At 34.7% G+C, this 20,952-nt stretch overlaps 1 protein-coding gene across 7 annotated transcripts in view; it reads right to left on the reverse strand.

Annotated features, from left to right (window-relative positions):
* The window catches only part of LOC123673676 (serine/threonine-protein kinase tricornered), a 185,229-nt gene that overhangs the window by 23,080 nt on the left and 141,197 nt on the right, over positions 1-20,952 (reverse strand). The window contains exon 1 of one of the 7 annotated variants that reach the window (XM_045608276.1): positions 14,209-14,251. The exons of the other annotated variants lie outside the window; for them this stretch is intronic. Within the exon in view, the coding sequence (XP_045464232.1) occupies positions 14,209-14,236 (28 nt within the window). The 5' untranslated portion in view covers positions 14,237-14,251. Of the gene's footprint in view, positions 1-14,208; positions 14,252-20,952 lie in introns of those variants that run through there. 7 annotated transcript variants of the gene reach the window in all.

A 20,952-nucleotide genomic window follows, 5' to 3' on the forward strand; every position in this document is an offset into this window, starting at 1 on the left:
AAATCTTCTTTACAAATTTATCGTTTTTCATAAACCCATTTTGAGGTTAGAAAAAGGTTTCAAATGTCCTTCCTCATAAAGTCTTGATATTGGCCCTTTATGGCAAGTTCCTTTTCTTCACGCATGCTCTATGACTACAAAAAATAACCTCATTCTGTTGTGTCATTTTCATCACACGTGCTTCTCTATCACACAAACTTTTTTTGTTAAAATTATCATATTTGAAATTAAGGACCTTCATTAACTTTCACTTCATGCACAAAATGTCTATGAAATATTCCCAAATGCAGACAATAAATCACCAGTTCTTAGAGTAGGCAACCCTAGGAAATTTAACATTTACAAATAAAAGAAAGCCTTCTCTAAAAGACGAACGAAATATGCTCATGAAACCGGAGCCACTTTCAAATTCCATTTGAGGGCGACTTTCTAATGAAACGGTCTTTACCACGATGAGCCTTTTCGGGTGTATTATGAAACTGACCCTTAGGAGCGATAGTGTCGCACTTTGTGGCTAGACCTGATATTTGACAATAAACAGTTTCATGCGAACATTGTACTCTTGAAGAGTTTTTTATGACGAAACCTAACAAAGCCACCATATAATCGATTTATTTCAAACAGAATTTGCTGATGAAATTAAGTCAAGAAATGGTCCAGCGATTCATCCTCACGGATCGTGTGACACCTTGTATTTGCTTACTTTGACAATTGAAATTCAACATTTAACGTACTATTGATGAAATTCAGATGAAATAGATGTCAGAAATACAGGTATGAAGCTACGATCATATTTGAAGGAGGAAAATATGTGCCAACAAGTCAAAACCATCAAGAAGTCAAAAGTGACCAAAAAGGAACGAAAGAAACTGCAAAAAAATTGCAGGCAGTGCTCCTGTTAGAAATGGTTAGAAATTCTAATGATGTATTTTGCTATTTTTTCTTGTTCCGCATTTTATGTAAGTCCTTGATTCTGGTATATCTATTGCTATTGGTAATTAATATAAGTATTTTATTTTGAAATATTTGTAAGGCTTCAAGGGGGAATTGTTCAGATTGGAAAAAACTGGTATGAATGAAAATGTTAAAAAGTATGGGGTCAGGTACTGAGCCTTGTGGGACACCTGCCGCGATGTTTTTTGATGCGGAGAGTGTTTTCTGGACTTCAATCACAAATGCTCTGTTTTTTAAGTATGAGTGTAAAACGTTGATTAAGGATGGAGAAGTTTAAAGTTTGATCAATTTAAACAATAGACCCTCGAGCCAGTCCTTATCAAATGCATTTTGTATGTCTAGAAGCAACATTTCCTTGTTTTTCGATTTGATGTAATTCGTTATGATATCGGTGAAAATTATGGAAATTTTGAAGTACACTGTTGTCTTGATAAGGATTCTGCATATTTTATTCTTTCAAAGATTTATTAAGTCGATCCGAGACAACTTTTTCTGCTGGTTTTGTTAATGGTTGGCAATAGATGTATTGGTCTATAGCTTGTGGGTTGGCTATGATTCTTTCCTTTTTTTGGTATAGGTATTACTACACTCTTTTTCTAAGAATTTGGTCAATATACATTAGTTAGACGATGGCTTTTTATGGTAAGTTTTTGAGTAATCTATTATCGACTTCGTCAATGCCTGAGGATTTTTTATTTAGGAGTGAGCGGTTTTACCCACTGGACCAACCGCCCTTTAAATAAGCATAATCTGTAATTTACTTTGTTCGCAGTGTTTCATTTGACATCCCAAGTGTATTTGGTGATTTTTACAATAAAGAATAAGGAGCCGGAGCCTCAATTTTTGTATTGCGACGCCTCTTCGTCCGAATTCGATAATGACACAATTATTTTTACAGTTGCTAACGATTCCAAATTATCTTCACCACGCAATTATTTCCTCATTTGACAGTGGCCACGTGTTCAGATCCGGAAAATAGATTTCTTCCTCCTTCACCGAAATCCAGCGATCCAGGATTGCAGAACAAATTGTCACGGCAGATGTACTTATTTGACTGAACGTGACGGCCGAACGTCTTATTTCTTCCGCCAAAACTTCTTTCAAGGTCGTTAACTACGAAGGGACCGTTTGAGGAAACATTTTATCACATGGTAATTTCGAGATTGCCTTTCCGCACAGTTAACCCCAAGGTAATCGGGGACAGAGGAAGGGGAAGTACTTTACATTATGCCTTATAATAAGATCTGCGATAAATCCATTTGGAATTTACCAACCTTACAATTAAATTTGAATGTATTAAATTTGAGAATTCCTCAGAAACTTTCAGTTTCATCTTGATGGAATTTGTATTTTTGAAATTATAAGGGAAAAAATTTTCTACAGCCATATTTATACTTTTCAAAACATGAACTTTGAAATATTGAGGTGGTATAATAGTATATTATTCAACGAGCGGTAATGTAGGTCATAACTCACGCAGATCATGTTTGCAGCACGAGCCGCAGGCGAGTGCTGTAATTCATCAAGTGAGTTATGACCATTACCGCAAGTTGAATACTATACTTTATCTACGACTATATCAATAAATACAAAGAAAAAAATACAGACTTCGAATAAAGACATAAGGAACGGGAAATAAACATAATGTGCTCGATCCCGTACAAAAGATATGGAAACTTAGTGCTACCAATCACAATCGAACTAGCTTCGGCTAGCTCGAATCCAGTACAGAGTACAGACATAGAAATTTATTGAAAAACCTTAATAATTGCCTATAAAAATGCATTAAAATATACCAAAAAATATTCCCTGTAAACGATTACTTAATGATATTACTGCTACACCAATCTTGAAAATTTTTTCAAACTCCTTTATATTTTTTCGGGCAATTAATTCTGTATGGTAACATTAGCTGTTTGTCTTTTGGAAATGTATACCTTTATAATATTTCATCTTCACTATCTGAATTAATCGTTTTCAGCAAAACATTCACAATAATTAGATATCAACTTAATTTGAAAACGTCAAAAGTGACATTCCCTCGGACATTCCTCCCCTCAATAACAATAATGGAATGTTCCCTTTCGGCCAATCGAATAGAAGCAGAGAAGTATAGAAGCACAGATCCATATTTTCCGATTTATAATAGTGAGTTATAGTAGTGAGTTATTATAAATCACGCTGTTTGTTAATAGATACTATTAATTGCTCAAAGGCAGTTCAATAATGAGTTTATAATTCAATAGGAGTAAATAAAGCATGTAACCAAATAAATAGCTTTTGAACGAAAAGGACAATATTTATGAAATTATGTACAATTTTTTGTTGATAATATACTTCAGGTTGAATCGGAAAAACCCTCAACTTTTTTTATTTAAATATGGGACATCCTTTATACAGGGTGATTCACCGGGATGGCCTATTAGACGTTTATGGAAATCTTATCATAATTTTGAGCTAAAAATTTGCATATTGGGGTTTGACACAATGATCTTTCCCCCTAAAATATTTTCAGATTTCTACAACTTCCGATTATACCGGAATAATAATGTTTGCTTCATTAGATAGCTTTTTTTATGGCAATTTCGGCAATATGCCATACCTTGGGTAAAAACTCAACGGTTCATGAGTTATTAGGATTCTTATAAAAAAAATGGTGGCGATGAGGACTCGCATTTTTTTAATATTTTAGCAGAAAAAGCATTTTTCGAAAATTGTTTTTTTTTTTTTGATGCTACAAATACGTAGTATTATAAGACTGTTTGCGGCTTGGACCAAAAATGTACAGGGTGTTAATAAGAAGATCATGAACTTGGACAACTCAAATTCATCAAAACCCAAGATTTTCAAATTAGAACCTATATTTTTTATTTTTTCAGTCGATTCTATGTACAAAAATAGTGGGGGTTACTTCAGCAAACCATTCACCTAAAATGAATACTTTAAGAGTTATCCAGGAAGAACTTTAAATGAGGAAAAACCGAGAAAGATCATTGTCTCAAACCCCAATATGCAAATTTTCAGCTCAAAATTATGATTAGTTTTCCATAAACGTCTAATAAGGCTTCCCGGTGAATCACCCTGTATCTTTGCAAATATTGAAAGAGCTTGGGATTTCGAATGGGCCCTTCCTGTTTTCAGGGTAAAAATAAAAACGAGGAATAACTTACTGTTATTCCTAGAATAGCTCAATTTATTTACTGCACTATTGAGAATAATGTTTTAAACAAAATTATATCAAATGTTCAAAATACCAGCTCTTCACCTCCTGACAATGTGCCATCCTATCAAAAAGTTCTTGAGTCACTCTGTCCAAGACCTCTCCTCGTATTAGTTTACATTCATCAATAATATCCTATATAAATTGAGAAAATTGAGGGGCATTTCCGGTTCAATCGGACGTAAATTATCAACAAAAAATTGTACATCAGATGAATTTTGCGCCATTGAACTCACCTGCAAAATTTCATAAATATTATCCTTTTCGTTCAAAAGATATTAACTTGGTTTTATACTTTATCCACACCCTGTATATAGCAGAAGCAAAGGACACTAAATAATTAATTATCCGCGTTCAAATCAGTAGCAACTACGGTTGAATAAAATTTTTTGTTTGAAATTCTCATCCGAATGATGAATAGGCATGAATTATAACCCGAGTAGTTCCCAATTTAAACTACAGGGTTCAAGTCAAAACATATTATCCTGAAATAAACCTCGGCATTTCGAAGTGGAGTTGAAAACTTAATCGACTACCGAAATAATATGTCAAAATATAGTTCCTAGAATGAAAGTGAACTGACCTACTTTTAATGCATTTTTTCTTATTCAGTGATAAATGGAATAAGAATGCTATTTGATCTAATTTCGGATACTTATAAAGAATGTAATAGAAGACTTTTCATTTCAGTTTATTATTGGAGAATCTATACAAAAATAATCTGTTATGAGCAAAATAATTGAACCTTTTTGAACTTTCTCAACTCAACTAGGCAGCAGTCAAATGGAAAAATTGTCAAAGTTTATTTTTTCGAATTTTTAGTATATTACACCTCCTGAACAGGAACGTCTGAAGACACTCAATCTTATGACTAGTTTTCGAGATACATGGTGTCTAAGTTGGAAAATCCCATTTCTATAAAGTAACATCTTCAATGACACACTTTTGCGCGACAAATATTGCTTACCCATAGGGCAATAAGTTTGAACTGGTTTTCAATAAGAACTATTGAGAGTCAAACAAAACTCGATTAGCCATAATTAGTTTGAAAAACTCGTCCATGAAATTATCACAAAATTCGAGTACACTATTATGATGTTATAATGGTTTTACTATTACCAGTTCTTGAAATATACAGGGGGGCGACCGTTATTGAAAAAGCTGTGAAAAAGTTGTATACAAATTTCATACAGAGTTGAGAGTGCCGTTTACTTATTGCTATTTTGTCATTGTACAATGAAATAAATGGTACAGGGTGTTCCAAATTCGATGCTCACTGGGAGTATCTCAAGTACTATATGAAAGACTATAAGAAACATTTTTCTCGAATTACAGGGCGTTTCTGGAAAACGACTCTTTCAAATATTACGCTATATCTTAGTTTCTGTTCGAGATATTCGAAAAATTCTACAAAGTTTTTTCCAGTAATTTTAATGTTTCATATGATACTCATAATGGATCATAGATATAGCGAAATATTTTAAAGTAACGCCCTGTAACTTGACAATGTATCAAGATATCTATCATATGCTTTCTGATATCTAATCATTTCGAAAAAACAGATCGGTGGTCTTTTAAGATTTTTTTCCTTGAGTCTTACAATGAGCAAACAATACGTAAACACCAACATGTCTATTACCGTTACTCTGCATGACATTTTCTTTGTTTACAACTTTTTGACAACTTTTGTAATAAACTATTACCCTGTATATCTCAAAAACTGGTCATAGCAAAACCAATACTGTTTGACATTATAATAGTGTTCTCGTGTACAAAAAAAAATGAAAAGTTCCCCAGACGACTTTTTAAATTACAAGGTTAATTATGAACTAATAGAATTTCCCTCATCTAACAATTATTTTTATTGAAAACTTCGATACCTTGTATCTTGAAAATAAGTTGTAGTATTGAGTTGGGTCCATATACTTTATTGTGCAGGAGGTCCTATTCTACAATATTTCCGAAAAATTAACCTGTGACAATTTTTCCATTTGACTGCTGTCTGTTCCTTTAGAAAAAAAAATATTAATTCTTTTACCTTCAACTCTCAGTTGCAGAAACGTTCATTAAAATTTAATGCAGCTGCATTAGAATTTTAATCCTCTATTAAACTGGACAGGTAGCTAATAAGCTCCTTCTATTCATTTCATTTATATTCATTCATACTAGCAAAAAATTGTTAAAAATTTAATTTGGAGGATTAATATTTTGATGACGGCATTGAATTTTAATAAACGTTCCTGGAACTTGGGTTTTGGAGTTTGAGATGAAAATTATTGAATTAAATGTTTCTTTCTCTTTTTTTCCTAACGATTCAATTCATCATGATAAACTTAAACACACTTTTTGGTGACAAAAAATCTAATCACGCAGACTTAACAATTTCACAACGGTAATCGGTCTTCATTCTTCTACCCACATGGACTACGAGGGCATCGAACGCGTTGTTTACCATAGCTTTTTTATGAGTCGGCATTTCGGCCTATTTCAACGTTGTTTCTTTGTCGCTAAAATAACATAATATCACGTGGGTTCCCGGTAAGGCGTTCGTTAATTACTCTGGTCCCCGAAGATTTCCACCGAGTTGTTTATATGCATAGGATCCAGCCGATTATCAATCTGCTCGACTTTCTCCGATAGTTGTTGGACATCATGATTCACTGAGCTCATTATTTCATGGCCATCTATGCCACTCTATTATTACAGTTCCGATTACCTCATTCTTTCTAGATGACTGAACGTGGTGGCCTCAAGGTTGATGAGTTACAAGAGACGACAAAATGTTTTGATCCCTATCACTTCTTATGCAATTTCTGTTTTATACCCTCGTCCTTCAGTTTTGAAAAAAACAGCCTATAGGAACATTATCTCCCAAGAAGATCTGATTTACGCATACGCAACGCTCACAAATAGTTTCGAAAAGTCTTAATTCCCTGTGAAACCAATTATATTCCAAACAAATATTCGTCCCAAATTTCATCAAAATCGGATCAGTGCAGGAAAGAAAAATAGATATTGTGGTTATGAGAATTTCTTTGTGGAGATCATGTGGAAGAACCTAATTGTTTATTACCGAAATGAATGCCTTAATCGAATTTCATCAATATCGGAAGAGTTGAATGTGGAATATTGAAGTTACGAGAATTGCAAATTTTGGAATGAGCAATTTACACAGATTCTTCGAGCAGAGATCGATTTGAAAACACTTATTGCTAGAATAGTTATTTATAATACAAGTGCAGAAGGCATTGATATTCTTCCACGAGTTCAAAATTCAAAAACGAGCCACGAAGTGGCGAGTTTTGGAATGAACGAGTGGTAGAATGAGCCTTTTGTACGAGTATTATACATTATTTTCTCTAATTCATTGCATTTTCATTGAAATTAATGAAATATTTCCATAAATATATTTTAGTGATTTTTGCATTGAAAAATGTTGGTTGGCAGAACTAATTTCTTTAAGGCAATTTGATGAATTGACAGATAAAGCCGTGGCGGAAAGTTCGGAGTACCAACATAGAATAATAAAATATAACCATGAAAACTGTGCGTTTCTGATATATTCCCGCACGATTTTGTTCTACAAGATGTGGAAGAATGAACGGGATAACCACAGAATTAGAGAAATGAATATCTGAACCGAATTTCATTAAGATCGAATTAGTATCGAAAAGAAGAATGTGAAATATTGAAGTTAAGAGAATTTCGTACGTTTGTGAATGCAAAATGTTAAACGATCATTCGAGAGAGCTGAAATTGTGTTGGAACTTCTAATTACTATAAATGAAAATGCCTTAACCGAATTTCATCAAAATCGGAATGGTAGAATGTGCAATATTGAAGTTACGATAAGAGAATGCTGAAATTGCTTCGGAACCTTTTATTACCCGAAATTAATACATTAACTGAATTTTATTAAAATGGGATACAATGCGAAATATTTAAGTTACGGAAAATGTCCATTTATGAATAAAACATTCGTCCGGAATCACTGAAATTTCTTTGGAACAACTTATAACTTGTAATGAACCAAATTTCATCAAAATCGTTGAATATGTATGTTCCGATAGTTGCAAGTTTACCACTTAAGACCGAATTTCAAAATCCATACAAAATTTCATCAAAATCGAAAAAGTTCTTTCATATGAATGAATATTCAAAACTTGCAAAACCAGAGGTTTTTAAAGTGGTCAGGGCTTGGTGTGGAGGTTTAATTTTTTTCAACATTTTCTAATGATTTTTACTTACAATGTTATATTTATTCGACTTAACGAATCAAACCGAATTGATAATCACATAATCATAAAATGACACAATATTATACAATATATATTTTACATGTTTATACAGTATTATGTAGACTTCCTTAAACAATATTTTATGAAATATTTGATCTCCGTTGCACGATCGACTTCAGAACGACTTAAATTATATTTGTCTAATTCATGTCGCTTATATTTACATACACATTCAGATTAGACATAATCTCACCAAACAAACGATATGAAAGTATATTTAGTTAACCGTCTTAAGAAATTAAAATTTGGAACTATGTATTCTTGTTTGAATTTTATTCTGAACAAATTAGTTTTTCCGGTTCTCGGAGTCTAGACGAGATTACATCGAGTCGAGTTGGATATTTTAATTTTTTGTGGAAAATAAGAAGAATTATTACTTTCTCAGTATTTGAAACTAATCGTTTTATTTAAAAGAAAATGTTCTCTTGAAGGAACGTTCAGGACATGAAAAGATTTGCAATTAATACTTGTATCCTTATATTGGTTTAATTGAAGACTAACTTTTTGATGAACAATGTTTTTTACCCTTGAAAAACTATCTCTTGGAGAAGTTGTAAATTTTGAGTTTTTTATAAAGTTAATTTCTTCATTTATAGATAACTATATGAAATGTATTTTTTTCGGCACTTTCAATTTCATTCTTCTTTAACTTAATCGAAAGTGTAATATATGTAAGTTATATTGTGAATGATTCATTTACATTAAACTGATAGAACAGACTGTATAATCGAAGCCTACCTTAAAATCGGCCAACTTCCAACAAGAACATATTCAGAAAGTTCTCGCTTACCTGAAAAAAAAATAATAAATTAGATTGTTATGGAAATTTGATGGGAAGTTTCAAAACATAAACATGAGTATTGCGCGTCATAGACACCAAACAAAGCATGTCATCAATAATGAACTGTAAAAATTTCAAGCTATTGTTTGTCACAAGGAAGGTCATACATTTAATGATAATGCGTTTTATTATCATTCATGTCGGAGACAAACGTACTCGTACACGATAAAAACAGAGCGTGAAGAAAGGTACAAAGGCTAACGAACCCTATCACTTATTTATTATAGTCGCAATTCAATTTTTTTGTATTCGATATACGAGTAGTTTTATGTACAACAAAAATTGCAATTCTTTGAATGTGTGAAATATTTATTAATTTGAAAATCGAATGGAAGAAAATGAGGAATGCGCCAATTGAGCCTTCGGAGACCACATAACTTTAAACATTCGAATGGTCTCCAAGGGCGTAATAGGCGCATGGATGAACCAGCACTCAAAAGCTTATGAAGTCAGCGCTTCTTCGTATTTTTTTTCCGTATTTCTGCTTGAATTGTCTATGATTCTGGTGGCAAGATCAACACGAAATTTTGCAGAAATATTGAAATTGTTTCATATTCACTTCCGAAACTCATTATTTTGGAAATTTGGGGCATTTCTTGAAATTGTTATTTTATGTCAACAACCTCGCCACTATTCTAAAGGCACTTTCACAAGTATAGGCATCATAATTTCGATAACAAAGACGAAAATAAATTTCCCTCAGGATTGTGTTTTCTCCAATTTTAGCTGACAAGCTCATTTGATTGTTGATGTATGATTGAAAATTCAAAAATAATCATAAATCAAAGAGAACTCTCATCCGAAATTTTCAGCCGAACTGAAATTGATACCACAACCATCAAAATATGTACTAAAGATTTTTCCAATAATGGTATAATTTGAAATGGTTATAATAACAACATTGTGTAATATTTTTTGACATTCCTTATATCATTTGTGTTCAGTAAGGAATTATACACGCTTCAAAAACTTTTAGACATTGCTTCATCAAAATCGGAACTCATTTGTGAATACTGAGAGAAATCCAAGAAGAATTCATGGTGGTCGATTATCTAGTTAATCGATTCACTGAAAATTAACTCTCAAATTTGTCTACAGTGCGACTAAGTAAGTCGATTAAATGAAGTTCTCTGAAATTTCTCATTCATAGAATGCACAAATAATGAACAATGATTATGATGAAACTATTTAACAATTTCTGAACGTTGTTGAAGCATGTATATTTCCATGATGGAATAGTATAACCTACTGAACACAAATGACATAAGAAACGTCAAAAAATAATACACAATGTAGTCTTATAAACACTTTAAATAGTATCATTACTATTTGTAAACCTGTATATAAAATGTTAAACAGATACACAGAATAAGGATTATGTGCAGGTATGATGAAAAATCCGTTATATGAAGTATACTCACTAAAAAAGTGAAATTTGGTGCATTGGCAAGAAAGAAGAGAGTGGAGATTGCAGACATATATACATGAGAAAGAACAAGATTCCATGAAATGAAGATAACTTGGACAATTGGGCAATAATGCAAGTGATAGATAAAGGTCTTCACAGAAAAGCCAAATTCTTTAAAAATTGATTATGATGAAGTAGTAAGAGGTACTGGACATGTGTACCGAAATCAATTTCAGATAAGCACATATAGGCGTTTAAAAAACAACTTCAAGTCCCACGGAACAATCGGCCCCTAGAAACCGACATCAGGCCAGCCCATTTCGATACACCTGACACGCGAACTGTAATAACACCCGCATCGACCCCCTTCCTACGCCCCTGGAAATCCACTGTATTGCGGTCGGCCAACATCAAGCCATCAGATTCAGGCCGGTACGCCACGGCGTAGGCGATCAGCGGCAGTGTCGTCACATCTGCAATCTGCATAATTGGATCGGGTCCAAAAACAGGCCCGTGCGGAACACACTTCGTGCCACCGATATCCCTTCACTTTGGCCGGGACCGATGGCGAGCGTTACGCTGCCAGCTGGTTGCGATAAATTCCACCGGATTGCTCGATGCGAATTTATGGATTGACCTTTGGATTTCATTTTCCGCTCAAGGCTTGCAGGATCCCGTGACGGGATTTCGAATGTTGACGGACGACGAGGACATTCGAAAGAGATTGCGCCGGGGAATATGAACCAGGAAGCGAAATCGGAGAGCCGAGGTGCGCCGTAAAATGTGGATTAATGATTATAAAAAATGATATCGTCTTTATTGGTGCATGAGAGCATGTAGTTATTTTTATACATAGGTTCATCAACTCATACATGGCATACTTAAAAACGTTGGTTTATTTTAATTTTCGTGTGTATAGAGTGCATTCCTAAATTGGAGGTTCATAGGAAAATAGAAAACTTGTATAGTTTCAAGAAAAGAGTCCTATGAACCTGGGCTCGCAAACGCTTTGTTTTTGAAATACAGAGTTACTTGTAGTCCTATTCTTTTTCAGATGTTTATACCAATTTATCGAATCTTTATAAATCTTAGCTACAAAAACATATAATTAATTTATTCATCACAGCTCAATGACAGAACCTTGATTATAATTTGGATTTTCCTGAGGATTACTAGAGAGTGGTTTGGAATTTTTTTTCTCAAAATTGGTCGCAGATACGACAAAATTACAAGAAACTAAAAAGTTTTGTACTGCACCGTTTCTTTTTACATTTTTCTTAACAATCCACAAAAAAAATTCTGGAGGAAAGAAGCGGGCACTGTTCCACAAAAATATCACCCAGTTGATTTAAAATCAAAATTTGCATATCACATGATGAAAGATTCAAATTTCAGTTAAATATCTTGTGAATTGCTATAAGAAAAAACTTTGTGGACTATGTTCAGGACATTTTTTTCGATTTCAAGGAACCTGTCATTTTCGTTTGTACATCACAGATGGCTGTGTAATTGAATGACGCCTGTCAGAAAGGCGGATCCATAGTAGTGATAAGGCGGGATGAAAAATATATTTTTTCCTATTATCATATCGATAATAAATGAAACAAACAACATTCTGCATACATATATTTTATCTTGGTTGGAAACTGATTCCGCTTGAACTATGAATATTCCGACGAGTTTTTGGGCGATAATTACCCCCTTTACCCACCTCTTGGATACGCCACTGGCCTGTCATGATTAGGATCTGTCGTGACTCATGAGAGAAGGTTCGGTTATTTGCTGGCTAAGAATATAGAGGCCACCGGACATAGGTGTTAATATATCCAGAAGTTTAGTGGTCACTTCAACCAATCCGACACTGGTGAAACACAATTTTAGTGATATCTGTCTGATAAGTTACGACTAGGCTATCCGGGACGACAACAGAAGGTGGTGAAACAGGCCCTTAACTGACAACCTGAACTTACCGATGATAATTCTCGCAGCAGGCAGCTGGTATCTAAGTTCAGGGTGTCAGTTAAATCTAGCTAACCGGAGGTTAGAAGAATAATAGATCATAGTAAACGGGCAATTTTTCATACCTCCAAAAGTTTCACCTCGTGAACCCATAATCTTCAAGACTTCTCCGCTCAATTCAGTCTATATCACGATCACCGATTTGAATGATTCGCACCCTGTATCGACTTAACCGGAAGAAAGTACCTTCACGTGAATAGTCAAAACTCCTCACGAAAAAATAAGCACAATCTGAATAATCACATCGGCAACATTTGAAAAGATTAACAATAAAAATATTAGAAATTAAACGGTTTGTGTACGGTTCGCATTTACGACACTCCCTTCGTGAAATCATACCATTGCTTAATAGTTATTTATAATACAAGTGCAGAAGGCATTGATATTCTTCCACGAGTTCAAAATTCAAAAACGAGCCACGAAGTGGCGAGTTTTGGAATGAACGAGTGGTAGAATGAGCCTTCTGTACGAGTATTATACATTATTTTCTCTAATTCATTGCATTTTCATTGAAATTAATGAAATATTTCCATAAATATTATTCAGTGATTTTTGCATTGAAAAATGTTGGTTGGCAGAACTGATTTCTTTAAGGCAAATTGATGAATTGACAGATAAAGCCGTGGCGGAAAGTTCGGAGTACCAACATAGAATAATAAAATATAACCATGAAAACTGTGCGTTTCTGATATATTCTCGCACGATTTTGTTCTACAAGATGTGGAAGAATGAACGGAATAACCACAGAATTAGAGAAATAAATATACTATAGAGATGCATACTTCTAAAGTCCGTAAAGTTCCTTTCAACTCATTAAATTTAGCTGACAACCTGTACTTGGCTACGATAGTTCTGGCAGCAGGCAATAGTGTCTAAGTTCACGGTGTCAGTTAAATCTAGCTGAGCGGAGGTGAATAAATGTAAATAAACATTCTTTCATACCTCCAAAAGCTTCACCTTGTGAACCCATAATCTACAAGACTTCTCAGCTCAATTCAGTTCATAACACGACCTCCGAGTCGAATATTTCGCACCCTGTATCGACTCGATTCGGTCTTTCCATGTACCGATCAGATCGTCACGTCATCCTCCGAGAAGACTTATCGATTCCGTCGGAAGAAAGTACCTACACGTGTACAGATAAAACTCATCACCGAGAAAATAATTATAATCAGAATAAGTACATCGTCAACATATGAAAACGTTAACAATACAAATATTAGAAATTGCCCTGTTTCTATGTATTCCTAAGATTTATACAGTTCGCATGTCCGATTCAAAATTCATAAAATAATATTAGTTGAGAACATTATCATCAACTTCGGGTTCTTAGATTCAACTGACAACCTTAACTTAGGTTCGATAACTCTGGCAGCAGTCAGTTGGTGTCTAAATTCATAGTGTCAGTTAAATCTATCTAACCGGAGGTTGAGATAATAAATCATTGTAAACGGACAATATTTCATACCTCCAAAAGATTCACCTCGTGAACCCATATTCGCCAATACTATCCGCTCAATTCAGTTCATACCACCATCGACAATTCGAATATTTTGCACCCTGTATCGATTCGACTCGTGTGTTCCGATCGGACCGTCACGTCACCCTCCGTGAAGACTTATCGATTCCTCTGGAAGAAAGTGTACCTACACGTGTAAAGCAGCGAAAACTCCTGACGAGAAAATCGACCCCGTTCTCCACCCGCACCGCGCTGACCCCGTTTCCGAAGGCGAACCGCTGCTTGCTGTCGTGTTGTAGTACGGGCCGACCCTAATGGCCTTTTCGCTCGCGAAACGACCGCCGAGGTCGGAACCGGACCCCGATCGCGGATGCAAATCTGATGCGGCGCTTTCTACGTGAATCACGCGCGCCAAGAACGGGACGACGTTGTTTTTTCCAGGCGGTCTGCGAGATCGCGACGGGAAAATTAGACGGGCGTTTAAATGTTAATTCTTGCGATTGATTTGGGTGCCATTCTGCATAGAAACTTCGAGTTTAATTATTAATTAGTGATTCATTGATTCGTATGGATGAAGGTTCCCACAAACCAACGAGGCAAATGCGAATATTCGTACCGCATCTGAGCCTGGATCCTTCTATTCATTATCGATTGATAGTTTGATAATCGGTAAACTATCAATCGATAATCAATTGATAATCCATTGATAGTTTATAATAATAATAATAATAATAATAATAACCCTTCTGATATTTTAAATATCTGGGATTGAGTGAATGTTCCTCTTAGCGAGGAGTGAGAAGCCGACGGCGAGGAGAAATCCTACGCGTATAGGCAAAAGTCGGGGATAATAATAATAATAATCCCTTTATTTCTTATAATAATAACCTTTATTGATCCCATAAGCCATACAAATATGTATAAGATAAGTCAAACTGAAAAATGGATTATCAAATTCAATCGATAATCAATTGATAATCAGTATTTCATTATGAATTGATAGTTTGATAATCGGTAAACTATTAATCTCATTTGAGCCTAGATAATCGGCACTACCGATTACCAAACTATCAATCGATAATGAATAAGTAGGATCCAGGATCAGATGAGATTGATAACCGGTGATTTATCAATCGATAATCAATTGATAATCGGTACTACCGATTATCGATTGATATTTTACCGATTATCAAACTATCAATCGACTGCGGACGTTCAATTACGTGGTGTTGTTTTGGGAGAGTTATTTTATTCAGTCTTTGAAGGGTTTGATAATGAAAAAAGAACCAACAATTTCACTTATGAACGAATTGCACACTTGGAGACCACATAACTGTATGTGTAACTGTTCCACCATTGATACTACGCTCTATACGGTTAAGAGCTGAAATTTTGGAATTTTTTACGACGATTAGAGCACCATTCTCAAATTGTTTGGAAATACACAGAGTGAACCAAACAAAAAAAAAATAGATAGAGGCAACATATGTCATTTTCAGTAAGCAAATTTTGTCCTCAACATGAACTATCAAATTTGACAAAAAACTCGCGGAAATAAAAACATATCAGATGATATTCCACTCAATTCACGAGTTTCTCCACGAAGAACGCACTTCTTAACTATATCCGAAATTCAGAAAACAAACTTCAAGCGCGTCAAACGACGTGAAACAACCCATGACACTAGGACAGCATTTTCCAAACCTTGGATTTCAAGAGATAGATACAGAAAATAATAAATTTCTGCTTATTATAAATTCAACAATTAGGAAAAATATCTGATTCCAAATATTCAAATTTCCATATTTAATCGGGAATCACTCAAATAAATATATTTCATTCAATATTCATAATGATATAGTTAAATTGCGGATTTGAAAATGAATCACAATCCGACAACGTAATCTAACCATGCTGGGGACATGTAAAAATTGCGTATACTCCCTCTACCTATGTTTATTACTCTATGATCAAAAGTGTGTATCCTTCTGCTAGTAGAGTTCATAATAAATAATTTGAAGAATACTAAATTAAGTTTTCCTCTAGGTATATCAAATAATGAATAAGTAAAACGTCCCAAGAGGAACGCCGTCAGACCAAACCTGACACCTCAACAAGGGTGAGAAAAACTGAACGAGAGTGAGTTTCTATGTCAGTAAGCTTTTCGCTGTCAAGTTGACCTAAAATAGAACAATCCGGGAGGAAAACAGACATCTGGAAGCCCTTTCTCCAAACCCTGATAAAGAAATTCTTTTCATCGATGACAGTCCGAAACAAAGCAAACTCCCCTTCTTTGGGGAAAATTCAAGTCTCCACTTGCCACCGAAAACGACAAGGAACGAAGTAGAGCCCCGAATTTGTCGTCTTACCCTTGACCTCAATAGCGAGGTGTTCGATGGGCATATGCTAAATTTAGAAATTTAATGGAAGCAGTGCTATTATCCATTGTTTAACTAGGGAGCGCAAAGCATGCGTCGATTCTGATTTCTGAATGAAGGCGCCTTCCTTAAACACAGGGTTCTGTTCTACTCAACTTACGTATTGTCTTTCGATTCTCATCTTTCCTATCAGAGTACCGAGCGGACAACGTTCCACATATGTATGTGTCGTCACGGTTGGGCGAACAACGCTGGAAATACCGCGAACAGAGGTTTCTCCCTACGCGACATAAAAAGATAACATCGGTCTTGGTCCTTGTTTACAGAAAATTGACTACACGAACGTCTGTCCATTGATAAAACCAATCGAATTCGATAGAAAAGCAAAATGTCCCCTGAAATTAATTTTCGATGGTTTTTGTCTAAGGTTTGACAGTAGAAAATGTCAAAGCGTGTTGACATTTCTGTTCAGTAAAGTTTAGAAATTCATCATGAATCGTTTAACGCCAGAACCATGCTTCCAAATCGAGAAAATTTTCTTTGACAAACATAAATCTGTTCGGAGAAGTTCGTAGAACACTTGGTCCATTTTACGATCAACATAATCGGCCTATTGAGTAAGCGATTTGTGCAGTTATTGATCGTTTTCACACTAAATTTACTCTTCTCGATTCAAAACCATCAACAAGACAAAGAAATGTGCTTACTGAAGGGAATATTGGTGGTGTAGCGCGAAGTGTTGAAGAAGACGTTGAAATGTCGATACGTCCTCGTTCTCAACTTGTTGGCCTTTGTCTTCCGACTACGTGGAAACTTTAGCATGAGGATCTTGGGCTTAAGTGCCTATAAAACATAGCTTGTGCAGGAATTGAAGCCAAATTCCCATCGTTTAGATTGCATTTTAGTTGATTGGGCTTATTTGAAACTGGACGAAGATGAGCATTTTACCGAAGAATTGTGTTTAATGATGAAACTCATTTCTGGTTGAATGGCTTCGTCATATATGCCATATATGGAGCAAAGACAATCATGCCATTAACGAATCACCATTTCATCCATTAAAATTAACTGTTTGGTACCATTGGTCCTCATTTCTTTCGAAATTAGGAAGAAGCTGGAGTTACCTTGAATGGAGGGCGCTAGAGAGCCATGTTCACTGATTTATTAAAATTAATTGGCTAAACATCGACGACCTTTGGTTCCATCAAGACGGACGCAGCTTGACCTTCAATTTTTTGCAAAATCAATTTGGTGCCAACTTTATTTCCAGAAGTGGTTCTGTTACCTGGCCTTCTCGTTCGTGCAACTTAACGCCCCTTGATTACTTTGTATGTGGCCATGTTAAATCACTGGTTTATGCCGACAAACTAGTAATTCTTGCAGTATTGGAAGCCAATATTATCATCTACCAGATTATAACAATGAAAAATTCAATGCAATAATATTTCTGACTTTTGTTATTATTTAAAGTTCTTAAGTCTTAAAAAATACCCATTACTACCGCTTAGTTTTTTCCTTATTATATTTACGTCGATTCGATAAATGCTGATAATTAATTGAAATTATACATTCGTGCTATTGGCGAAATGGAATGATGTTTATTTTAACACGGCGTTTGAGTAGAATGTGGACATGTATGCAAATTCATAGGGTTGTTATTCAACAGATGTGTTTCATGTCGAACGATTAATTTAAATAACGAACTGGAGAGGTGTAAAAGGTTCAATGTTCAATTAGCGCTTCAGATGTTTGAAATGAAGTACAAGATAAACGATGATGTGTTTTCGAAATGTTTTCACCTTTGATGCTCATAAAGCTGCTGCAGCAATAACGCCGAGTTTTTGTTGGCGGTATGACACTTAGCGCCGTTCTGTTGCAAGCTTTTTTCTTCAGCTTACTTTCAATGATAAATAGGAAGAAATTAAAGTTTAATAATAAAAGACATAGGACATTCCTCACATTTTGAAATGATTTATCGCTGGATTAGCCAATGGTTTTTCACACCAGATGACTGAATTCTCTTGACCTATCATGGATATTTAGCATTTACACGTAATCCGCGTCATGTAGACCCCATAGAGCTTTGGTTGTGGTGGTAAAATGTAATGAATTTGGCAGTGTGACTGTAAAATATCTCCATTCCAAAAAAAAGGTATTTTCGAGAGCATACAATATATTGTATGCTATGTATTTTGATGTATCAATCCTAACAGTAAACTTTTGGATACGCCTTTTTGACATAAGACAAAGGGTGAGGAAAATTGGAAACTTTTGAATGTAATTCTTATTTTTAACCTAGATAAACGTAAACTGCTGACAGTGTTTACATCATTTGTAGAATCCAAAATCGATTAGAAAAAAATCCTTTTCTCGGAAACTATAAGTGATATTTGCAAGAAATTTGTTGAAATCGACTGTCATACCTCATTGATTATGATAGTTCGAGACCGCGATCCATTCATTGTGAAAGCAATAAATCAAGAAAAAATGAATTGAAATAATCATTTCTCCAAAAAGTTTACTACAGAGGATCACGCAATACTAAATGCCTCGCCAAAATTGTACTGAATAAAGTATTCACTAAATATTATTTTTCTAAAATGAATACCGTATTTGGGTTTCTAACCTTTTGGACATTCAGCGCACTGATAGATAACTCGAGTTGACGAAAAATATCTGTGATCGAATTTTCAATGCTCCAAGAATTTTTTCATTTTTTTTAAGCCGCTCCTTGATTTGAGATATTCTCAAGATAATAGATGAGTAAAGTTTGCAGTATTTTAAATTTAGTGAGACTTCAATGACACAACGATGGGTGTTGTTAAGGATGTACCGGATTTTTCACCATAATTTGACCTCCCCTTTACCTTTGTTACTAAGTGAAGTACAAAAAAATGTTTTCTACAAAAGTTTCACGAAATGGACTAGTGTTTTTTTAAAATGATTCCACAAAACGAAAAATATATAGAGTGTTCCATTTGAAAAAATGAAGTTGCAATCAATATTTTGCCCACTCTGTATATATTTCGTTTTGTGAAATCATTTTAAAAAACTTTAAAGCTTTTTTCCCCCTGATTTCGAATATATAACATATGTTTGGTCTATTTCTCTTATTCTGAGTACCACAGAGTTTCAAATTTCAAGAACCACCTGGCAAGCTAAGTAATAAGTTTTCAAGTGGAAGGCTGCGATAATTCAAAATGCCCTTTTTTGAGTTATCTCATTGGCAACGATATTACATACGTTTGTCATTGAAAGAAACTATTCATCGAGTATGCACTACACAGAAGCGGAAAAATTTGAAATATTTTCACTTTATGTGAAGAACAATAAAAATAAGAAAGCGGTATATGGAGTTGCATGCAATTCCAATTTATAGTGAAAAACGTATGTCATAGCGTTGCCAACGAGATAACTCAAAAAAGGGCATTTTGAGTTATCGCAGCCTACCACTTGAAAACTCATTAATGTGCATGCCAGGTGGTTCTCAAAATTTGAAACTCTGTGGTACTCAGAATAAGAGAGATTGACCAAACATATGTTATATATTCGAAATCAAGGGAAAAAGAGCTAGTCAAATATAAAAAAATATACAGGGTGTTCCATTTGAAAAAATGAAGTTGCAACCAATATGTTGCCCACTGTGTATATATTTCGTTTTGTGAAATAATTTTAAAAACCACTAGTCGATTTCGTGAAACTTTTGTAGAAAACATTTTTTTGTTCGTCTTTTAGTAACAAAGTTAAAGGGGGGGGGGGGTCAAATTATGGTGAAAAACCCGATATAGTTCATTATGTTATGCAAAATTAGGGCATTTTCAGAATCCCTAAAATTTCTCCAATTTCAACCACTTCTACGATCAATCTATGTTCTTTCAGCATAACTCACTCCATTATAACAAGAACAATTCAGCGCATAACTCCGTTATGATGTGAAAAAAATTGTACATTACAAAATTATCGATCATTAAGAGCGATAACCCAGGTGTCTCTGCAACAGGCAAAACCTTCCACCGTTACGGAATAAACACGCCATAAAATGTAACGCAGAAACCGTTCCAGTAGGCGTTTTGAGGTCACTCTCGCTAATTAACCGACAGCATGAGGTCCACTTATGGAGAATATTGTGGCATCAAGTAGCGATTTATCGTAATCGATGTATGTACGTCTAAGGATAGATGAGTCAGTTATATCGTGTACTCTCCGAGTCAAACGATCATTAACGTAGGTCAAGTGGTATTCGGTTCAATGAATCAATTTTTTTAATGGCAGTTCGCGATGGCGCGACAAGAAGGATCGATTATTGCATGAAAAAGGCTGCATCGAAGGCCGTAAATTGTTGCCGATTGCTTCATGAAGATATGCGAGTATAAAG

Source organism: Harmonia axyridis, chromosome 2 (assembly GCF_914767665.1).
Source record: "Harmonia axyridis chromosome 2, icHarAxyr1.1, whole genome shotgun sequence".
Taxonomy (NCBI): Eukaryota; Metazoa; Arthropoda; class Insecta; order Coleoptera; family Coccinellidae; genus Harmonia; species Harmonia axyridis.